Source organism: Pistacia vera, unplaced genomic scaffold (genome assembly GCF_008641045.1).
Source record: "Pistacia vera cultivar Batoury unplaced genomic scaffold, PisVer_v2 Contig260, whole genome shotgun sequence".
Classification (NCBI taxonomy): domain Eukaryota; kingdom Viridiplantae; phylum Streptophyta; class Magnoliopsida; order Sapindales; family Anacardiaceae; genus Pistacia; species Pistacia vera.
The window spans coordinates 947,126-957,406 of record NW_022196069.1 but is presented as its reverse complement, the minus strand read 5'-3'; the positions used below and the strand labels follow the sequence as shown (position 1 = coordinate 957,406).

At 35.6% G+C, this 10,281-nt stretch overlaps 1 protein-coding gene across 1 annotated transcript; it reads right to left on the bottom strand.

The window, feature by feature from the left end:
- Positions 1-1,824: 1,824 nt before the first annotated feature.
- Positions 1,825-9,970, bottom strand: LOC116132824 (ISWI chromatin-remodeling complex ATPase CHR11). The gene is made up of 25 exons (XM_031418497.1): positions 9,670-9,970; positions 8,896-9,030; positions 8,693-8,799; positions 8,099-8,205; positions 7,436-7,533; positions 7,086-7,265; positions 6,773-6,994; positions 6,411-6,545; positions 6,044-6,326; positions 5,883-5,956; positions 5,471-5,691; positions 5,304-5,391; positions 5,133-5,226; positions 4,847-5,035; positions 4,735-4,766; positions 4,517-4,593; positions 4,341-4,430; positions 4,175-4,244; positions 4,022-4,076; positions 3,869-3,927; positions 3,627-3,792; positions 2,830-3,008; positions 2,512-2,727; positions 2,215-2,319; positions 1,825-2,120 (listed from the first exon to the last, which is right to left on the bottom strand). The coding sequence occupies exons 1-25, from the start codon at positions 9,874-9,876 to the stop codon at positions 2,103-2,105; spliced, it is 3,207 nt and encodes a 1,068-aa protein (XP_031274357.1). The 5' UTR covers positions 9,877-9,970; the 3' UTR covers positions 1,825-2,102.
- Between the last annotated feature and the right edge of the window lie 311 nt (positions 9,971-10,281).

Genomic DNA, 10,281 nt, shown 5'->3' with positions numbered 1-10,281 from the left:
TACTATTTCTTCATGTAATTACTCCCCTCTCACACACGCAAACATGCACCAACCATAAGAGCCTTAGGCACAAGCGACCCAGATCATAAGATTCAAAGCTTATAATTTCATTTAAGCTCAAAATGGGTCATCCTTTGATCATTTAGGAGTCTAGTTCAATCTAAAAATGTGTTATTAACCAATGGAAAACAATATAATTAAAGCTGTGTATGACGGACTCAACAATGGAGACAATTGCACAGGTAACTAAAATGTTGACATATGATAAACTCGTAGATATCATAATTATATGATCATTACTTCCAAATGCTATAATTATAGATTATAGATTTCACATAAAGTTTCCTTGGACAAAAGCGAAAAAGAAAAATGGTGCATTAATCTTACATGGGAGAAAGCTGTAACACCGGTCACTCAAGACGGCAATGAATGGGCTAGAATCCGATAGTAAGATCATGGTTTCTCGTAGTCATTGTTATAATAATAAGGTTGTCGAGAGGATCATAATCGTAGACAAGATTCCAGCTTGACCGGTAGAAAGTAGAAACCAAATGATGATTTTCTCACTTGCTTTGTTTTGATACGTACTGAATGAATCTCAGATTTTGGAAAACATGAAGCTCATAAAACGTGGGAAATGTTATTTAATCCCCATTGTTTTCTTTCCCATCTTCTATTTTTCAAGTGCTTTCTGTTTTCATTTCAGCGACCAAAATAAGATCAAATTAAACTTACTTCAGTCACAATTAAATTAAAACTATTTTAAAGTTAGAATATTATAATTCAATTTCTTGACATTTTTGTGAATCGTTTATTATTATTGATCCAACGGTGATAAAAATTAACAAAAAAATTTAAATAATATAAACCTCCTTTTTTGAAGTTTCATATTTTAGATAATCGTCACGTAACTTTCGAGAACTTGAAATAAGATGTTTATATTGTTATTATTATTAAACCGAAGACGGAATTGACCCAATTTAGTATATAAAAGCTAAAGGCGCTAGACACATACATGAAGCCCATTAAAGGTGTCTTTAAAGCAATGTTCTGAAAACCGAATCAGATAATGATCCGTTCAAGGGTCTGGTGTCCTCTTTGACCGGTTGGATCGATCGGTTGGACGGTATTCTATAAAAAAAATTTAATCCCTGAAGGTTTGAAATTCATCAAAAACACCCCTATATACTCCTTTAAGATTTGAAATCTATCTATAACACCCCTATCGCGTGAAGATTCTGATGAGTGATGACGGCAACGACGATCGACGGCCAATTGAAGCTGGAATCTTAGAGCTTTTGATGTATAGGTGCCGACGACTTTGATGGTGGTACCAAGAAGTTCCATCGACGTCGAAACTCGCCAGAATCAACAAAAGAAATCCGACGTCGCGTAAATTTTAGGTGGACGAGCAACGAAGGCCGGATGATAGCCATTGAAAATGGATGGGTTTGGTCATAGAGATACTGTCACATCGAATGAGGATATTTTCTCCATCAAACGATGCCAAAATCTGACGAGATGGAGTTACGATTGGACCACGACTCGACAATATTCCCACGATCCAACCACAGCTCAATCCAATTTAATGGTAAATGCTGATTTTTACAATATACCGAACCGAAAATACCACCAGTTGCCGATCGAACCGGTCCGACCGGACTATCCAATCCAGTTTTCAGAACACTGCTTTAAAGTTTAAATTAAACTAGTTTTTGCAACGATGATATCAACCATACTTTACACTTTCAAGATAAATGGAATATTGGCATATTTTACACTTTCAAGATGAGTCAGATCTCGATCAAGAAAATTAAACGTAACTAATAAAAATGGAAATGACTGCCTCTGCTTCTGCAGCCAACACATAATTTTCATTCAATTAAATCCGATGAATAAAATATTTAGCTTACAAGGTCATCCCGTATATACTCATTTATACAACTATCCAGCTAACATAATCTTATACTAACCCTGAAATTATGACATTCTGTTGAACCCTAATGCCAAATATCAAAAATTAAGGGTTATACCAGAATACATCATATACTGCAATATATATGAAAGGTTCACCAAAAAGCAGTGTTATATCAAATCATATATCATTTCCTCCTCTTCCCCTGCAAAAACAGACCATAACAAGTTTCAATATATGGTGACTTTACATTCGGAAATTAATTAGTAGTCTTTCATAGAAGAGAAGTCAGAACATACAGAGTTCACATAGTCATCCATTGATAACTGCTTCCGCTTCTTTAGGGAACTTGGACTCTCATTTGGCTGCTGCCTTCCGGCGGCACGCTTTGATGGCGTCATGTTCTAAAATATTAAATGTAAACATTGTAAGATTCACCACACGAGATATAGTCATTATTTCCTTCAATTTTTTGTATCATTTAACTGGTATAGGATATATGAGCTTTACGCATCAATGCGCAAATAAAAGATCTCACAGGAACTTAAAAACAGCAAAAATAAAACAAAGCATGAAAGACAGGTGATAAACAGAACCTTGGCAAGTTTCTTCTCTTTCCGGGCCTGTCTCTCCCTCTCATCATATTCTTGGTTTTCCTTCTCCACCAACCGAATGAGGGTATCACATCTCCTAGCAAGTTCTTGGGTGGTACGAGACTTCACAAACCAGTCAAATCGAAATAAGGGTGATGTGCGAAATGCTGCCTTGAGCTCATCCCAGTTTCCATATCCAAGCTTGTGAACCATGCATATCTGTTGTTTTAAATAGAGGACATAAATGTCACTGGTAAATATGGTCCAATAAACATTGTTAGGAATCACCATCATAACATCAACAATAAACAGATAGCATACCATGAAACGGTCACATTCTTCATTGTACAACTTTCCTTTGTTCTGACCATATTGAATCTTTAATTCCAGCCATGGATTTTTATAGCGATCTAATTTCTTCCCAATGGCTTTCATGATTTCATCTTTCCGAGAAATTCTGGCTTCTCCCCTTTCAATGTTCTTAATGATCCTATCATAATCTGCAGCATTATCACAAAATAACATAGAACTAAGTTATTCTGAGACAACTGCTATATGGCTCTAATGAAGAACTAATATCATATCCACCATAAAAAAAATAACAGTTAAAATCACATCCCACCAGAAATAGGTTCTTTTCCAGCTACGAAATATTATTTTCTTTAAACCAGTGAAACAGAGAAGGAACTCAAACAAGAGAGCACAGTGGTTCATAGCAAACCAAACACCAGAATTGTTAAATCAATAAAAATTTAGGAATTTTTTTCAAATTTAAGATATAGTCAGAATTCTAAAGTGAAAAACTGAAACAAGTTCTCTGATATATTAAATGGGAACCATGTTAAAGCAAAAGGTAAAATTTAAGGGTTCAGCACCAATATGCCTGGTGCAGGGACACATAAATCTGATCACCAGGAAGGACTCTGAGGTCTGAACAACCCTCAATTCAGCTTCTTACACGACTCAAGCTGAGCCCATCTTGAATTGGTCAAATTTAACATCCAAGCCTCATCAATAAAATATTGACACAGATTGACAAAGTTAGAAGTTCAACCACAAATCTCAAATCAAATTATTTCAATTTTACATAAAAATAAGATCATGTAGGAAGTACTTACCATTTAACTCCTTGTATCGTTCTTTAAAAACTTTAGCATATCTTTCAACTTCTTCCTCAGTTTTTCCTTCCATTTCTAACGCAATACTTTTTATGTCATTTCGTCCATACTTCTCACATGCCCTAATGAAAGTATTGAAATCTCTTCTACTCCAGGAAGAAAATCCCTACACGAACCAGCAGACAAGTTCAAGTAAAAAGGACAATAACGTAAGCATAATCAACAACATAAATTCTACTCACTTCTTCTAATAATCGTTCCTTTTCTTCCAATTCTTCTGCAGTCAGTGGATCTCCCCCTTCTAAACACACAACTCAGTCAGTAGTAGGTATAAAGCAAACATCAAAATAATTAAGCAAATTATTCAAAGTGATGAAAAAGAAAAGAATGCATACCTTCAGGTTCATCTACATCAATTGTGTCTTTCAACTGATTCTTCTGATGTGTTTGCTGAAATTGAAGAAATAAAAATATGCACAAAGATCAAACCGCATTGAATAGATGGACAAAGTACCACAGATAACTTGACTAACTCAAATAATACTTACCATGAGGTACCGTACTTCTTTTTCATACAACTCACTCAACCTCTGAGTGTTGAAAAATTGAAAATCATGCCTGGAAACAGTAGGCAAAGATATAAATTAAATAAATGCCAGCTTGTGAACACAGCGGAATTCATTTAAAAAAAAATGGTTTCACCATATCACTTACAATTGGGGCATCCGAGGAATTCGTGGCTCTTTTGGTTTTGCAGGTCCACCTTGGCGCATTGTTTGTTTAAAGTACTCAGATTCAGAGTAACTGATCAATGGATAGAAGAAATAAAAAATAATGATTGAAAACAAATATATGCAACTCTAGAACAAAAATAAAATAGCAACAATTACTTGCGCTTCCGCTCTCTTTTTGGAGGTTCAATCCAGTTGTCACTAACGATTTTCTTGAAATCAAACTTGCTCTCATCCTTCACCAACAAAAAAGCAAGAAATGAGCCCATAGTAGGGAATAAATAAACAAACAGCACCTAAAGCAACACTAATATAGGTAAAATCCAACAAAGCATTCTAGAGCAATTATAAACCAAAGCATGAAATAGAAGCTTTACCTTCTCATCATCAAAATCATACAATTCAGCAGCTGTACAACAAAACAGTTTCAAGAATTAAACAAGCAACCAAAACATAAAGGAGCAAAATCTTTAGAAACAAGTTACATACTGTCATCCATTTTAAATTTAATTGCATCTTCCGTAAATTTTTTCATCTTTGCATCCAATTCAGCTGTCGCTTCTTCTCCTTTAGCAATAATTCTGTCAATATCCTCATCTGTAATTGTGCTATCCTTGGAGCTGAAAACCATTTCAGCACCAAATCTCACCATCTGAAGCAGCTCATCTTTATTGACAGCTATAGATCCCAAAACAGAAAAATGGAAGGCATCAAATGCTGCACTGGTGCAAAAGTTATCATCTCATAATGAATTTGTAATACAAAAACCACTTACTTTTCTGCTCAGCTAATCTTCCTTGTTGAATCACCAGAGCATCAAGTGCAAGCTTTTTATATGCCCTCTCAATCACTTTTTCCTCAATAGTATACTGTTCATATACAATCCAAATGAGAGTTCATACTAACAGCTTAGCTTCTAGCATAGCACATAAAAACAAATTCAAACCTCTGTACAAAATCGGAACACTTGAACTTCTTTCTTTTGGCCAATCCTATGGGCACGATCCTGTGCTTGCAGATCAACTTGAGGGTTCCTGCAATTACCCACTAGCATCCTTAAACAAAAACCAACAAAGAACCCACGCTACCACCAACAAATTGAAAGAAACTCACCAGTCACTATCATAAAGGATGACAACATCTGCTGTGGCAAGATTAATACCAAGGCCTCCAGCTCTAGTTGACAACAAGAAAACAAATTTCTCACTTCCTGGCTTATTGAAGGCCTCAATAGAAGCATCTCGATCCTCTCCACCAGTATTGCCATCAATTCGACAATATAGGTACCCACGAAACATTAAATAGTCTTCAAGAATGTCCAAGAGCCTTGTCATCTAAATCGTAAAATCAAACCAACAAAAAAATTACAAACTAGCAAAAACTATATTAAACCACATTGTATGTAATACAAATGGGCATGTACAAGGACAAATAACTGAAAATTAAAAAAAAAAACCATTCAGACTTTTATAGAAAATAACCTCTCCCACCACAACAATCATTCATGATTTCATATAGAACTGACCTGAGAAAATATTAAGACCCTTGAATCACGCTCCTTTAGCTTCGGAAGCAACTTATCCAACAGAACCATTTTACCTGAAAATGAGAATTAATTAGAGGGGGACAGATTAAACCTAACTCATCAATTAATGAACTCATTACAACACAGAAGGTTAAGATTACCAGCATTTTCAATAAGATGATCCCCTGTAGTGTAAGGAGGGCCAGGTTCAGCCCCTTGGAACAGATATGGATGATTACAGCATTTACGCAGCTGCATTGCTATGTTCAGAAGACGTTTACGTTCTCCACCTGCATTCACAACTTCGAGATCTTTCTGTAGCAATGCTCTGTAGTACTGTTTTTGCATCTGGGACATGCCCACTTTCAGTATTGTTTCCTTTTTTGGAGGCAGACCTTTCTCAACATCGGACTTCAATCTTCGCAGAAGAAATGGCCGGAGGACCTTAAAAATACATAAACACCAGAAACTAATTTATTTATGAAATATAATGCATTTACAATCAATGATCATAAGGCTGTGAACTACCTTGTGAAGTTGTTGGACAACTTCCTGCTGGTCATTGTCACCAGAAATTTGGAACCATTCATCAAAAGTTTCAGCTGAACTAAAGATCTCAGGAAGCAAGAAGTTAAGAAGGGACCAGAGTTCATGAAGATTGTTCTGCACATCATTAATCATAGCAAGAAAATTAGATTCACATAAAAATGGCTTCACAATAATAATAGAAATACTGAAAGAACTTTGACGAACTTTCAAAGAAAAAATGAAATGTAACTTATCACAGGTAAAGGAAAAGAATGATCCCTCCCTAAATCAAGTTCATGCATAGGTAGTACAGGGAAACTAGACAAACAACCTATCAATGAAACAAAAAAAGGCATCAGTACCTGAAGTGGGGTACCCGTGATAAGAAGGCGGTAATTGGTATTATACAGTCTCATTGTTTTTGAAAGGAGAGAATTTTCATTCTTGATTCGATGGGCTTCATCAATGATTATATAGCGCCAGCTGAAGCGTCGCAAAGCAGACTTCTCTTTGATGGCCATTTCAAAACTTGTGACACACACATCAAACTTCCCAGCAACAAGTAACTCCTCACGTATATGTCTCTGCAAATATGTGGGAATGACAAATAATTGTAACAAAATAACAAGAAGACAGCATAGAAGTATTCCACCAAAGCATACTCTGAGAGATTACCCTTTCATCCGGATTTCCAAGAAACTTAACAGCACGCAATACTGGGCAGAAACGACGAATTTCATTCATCCAGTTACCAAGGGTAGATTTTGGAGCAACAACCATATGAGGACCAGTAATTCCTCTAAACTCATGAAGGTAGCCTAACAAGGATATGGTTTGCAAAGTTTTTCCAAGACCCTGGAATACAACAAAAATGATCAATAGTAATATACCATGACTGGATGACATGGAAATCATTTATAACATGACAAAATAATGTCACAGACCAAGCTCAAAGTACTGAACTCAACTCATACACTCTTTAAGTTACAAGGATCAATTTAAGAAGCTATAATTTTTATGCATACCATTTCATCCGCAAGGATCCCATTTATACCATTCTCATACAATCTAATGAGCCAGTTTAATCCAGCAAGTTGGTAATCCCTCATCTTTCCTTGAATACCTGTAGAATGGGAATACAAATGAAAAAGAAAAATCAACTCTAAATTCAGTTGCACCTTGACTAAAAAAATATCAACCAAGCCAGAATAGATACACTAGACGGAAGAAGAATCTGTGTATGATTCAAACAGAGGCCATACTAAACAGTGGTACCTGCTGAATAGATCATGGTATTAACACATAAAACAGAAACATAACATCTTGATCAGTCCCCCCCAATCCATTTCTCTATGATCCTAAAACATTCAGCTGAATTAACAACAGAAGCCCAACAGTCCTCTTTTTTTTTTAACCAGAAGTCTTTTTTTTAGTATGTTATAAAAATTCCCGTAAGTACACAAAATCATGTGTCCATCAACAATTCCGGCAAAAACAATAACAATCATAAGCTCGCAATTTCAGATATACTAATAAAAGGTAACTAAAACAACATAGAAAAATGAAAAGGTATTCAATGATAAAAATAAATAAATAAACAGAAAAAATTCATAAGATAATAACCTCTTAAAGACATATCAAAATCACTCAGAAACACGCATTAAGAGAGGGATAGAGAGAGCACTTACAAGAAGGTTGTGTTACCAGCCGTGTGGTTCCTGATAAACCATCTTCTTCTTCCTTCAAGTATTCTTCATCTTCTTCCTCTTCAGTCAATTTAGATGCATGGCGACCCCTAAATTCATAAGCAAAAAAGGGCATAGTTAAACATAGATTGAAATTTGAATGCATAACACAATTAAGTAAAACATCATTCATTTAAAGGAGTTCAATCAATAGTTTATATATGAAGAAAAGGGAAAACCTATACATCATAATTTAAAGGAGCCATATGAACCATAAACTGTGCCTCAGAGAAAATAAAAGCATTCACCTTCAAAGTAGAGTCTAAATCTCTTAGATTGTATGCATTTTTAAATCTAAAAACCATAGTCTATGCTAAGACTCTCACATATTCACTCATCTTAATGAAAGAAATTTAAGAATTTGTCACTGCTTAACTTATCATCCAGAAGAGTTCCAAATAATTTCTTTTAATTATGAAAATTGGTAAGTAAACAGCAGACAGAGAAATCATGAACACATGTACTACAAAACAAATATGGTCTGAACAAATCAAGATAGAGGACACAATAGAACTCCTAATCATGCATAAGGTATACCTTCCTTTCACTTTCTTCTGAGATGGAGATTGGGCACCTTTGGCAAAATGGGCAAACAACTCTGTTTGCTGTAATAGATACTTCAATCTGCCCTGCCCTTTATTGTTCTGCCATCAATACAAACATTATTAAACTTGATCAATATTTTCAGCACTCCACAAGTATGTAGAATATGAATCCTAATGCATAAAACATTCACACACCATATCCGCATCTATAGCAGCATTTTGGGCATCCAATATTTCCTGAATCTTTTGTTTCTTTAAGTTCTGCATTTCTTTTAGTCTCGCCTTCTCTCGCTTGCTGAGTTCTGCATTAGTTCCACCATTTTCGTCTTGCTGATAAAAATAAACCAGAGAAAAGATAAATTAAAACCAGACTTAATAACATTTGAAACCGAAAGGAAAAAAGATAAAAAAAAAAAAAAACTGTGCTCAGTAAATGGAACTAGGTTTCTCCATAAATTTGAATAAGACAACCTACAATATCACGTCCAATACCACCCTAAACAGCAGAACCTTGATGAAATTGACTTTGATACTTGCTTTAAGTAACAGATTGTAGGTTAATCAGTTAAAAACAAAAACCCAACTCCTAAATTTGTACCATTCAAAAATTTTAAAATTTAAAAAAAAAAAATTCGTTGCTTTTTTCATTGCTTACCACCATAGAATACGAAAAACCCTTACTAACTCAGCAAATAAAGTGATCAGAATAGCATACTTTAAAATGCCATTGTATATCATGCATTAGAGAGCACTCAATAAGCAATTGCTCTACGTAATAAATTAAAACATCAAAGAATACACTATCTATAAAATCTGAGTCAAATTGCGCTAAACAACCTCTTTTATTGTAATTTTCAGTACAAAAAAAATACATAAAAGCCCTAACAAATACACATACAAACATCTAAGATCCGTACAAAAAATTGATCACTACAAATTTAAAAAAACAAAGGGGAAAACCGAAATCACCTCTTCAACGTCTTCACCCTCGGCAACGGGCTCTTCCTCGGACGCCGGGGAGTTGTCTTCGTCGGAGCCGGCGGAACGTGCCACGGCTTCGAGCTCCTCTTCATCGTCTTCGTTGATTTGATCATTGATTTGCTCGTCCTCCGACGAACTAGAGCCGTTCGACATGGCTTCATCGGACGAGTCTTGTTGCTTCGAGGGTCTCGCCATTTGTTTCTTTTACTCGGATCGAGGGTTTCTTTCTTGAGAGAGAGAGAGCGAGAGAAACAAAAGGACCGACCTAGATTAATTTTAGATGAGGAGTCCAAGTAAAAAGGGTGAGAAATGAATGTGTCTGGGACCATTTATGGCCGTTCGATTTAAGAGAGTAAGATGTGCGGTTTCTAGTGGGCTTGGGTGTGAAATGGGGATTTCCCGCCATTCATAGTGGAAAAATTATTTCCCGCCATAGAGTTCTTTGGTGGTCTGGTGGGTTAGCCCATCGGCTTAGGGCTAGGTGCATGGGCTCGGACCATATGGTGCGCATATGGAACCTAGGGGTTAATTGGTTAGGTTTTTCATACCTTTCTTGTTTATATTTAAATTTTGTTGTTATTACAATATGGATAATGGTTC

Excerpts from the sequence above, each read along its gene's own strand:
- LOC116132824 (XM_031418497.1), bottom strand. The coding sequence starts at position 9,876 with ATGGCGAGACCCTCGAAGCAACAAGACTCGTCCGATGAAGCCATGTCG. Across the intron at positions 5,692-5,882 it reads GGGTCTTAATATTTTCTCAG|ATGACAAGGCTCTTGGACAT; the intron begins GTCAGTTCTATA and ends TTTACGATTTAG. Across the intron at positions 5,392-5,470 it reads ATCCTTTATGATAGTGACTG|GAACCCTCAAGTTGATCTGC; the intron begins GTGAGTTTCTTT and ends GGGTAATTGCAG.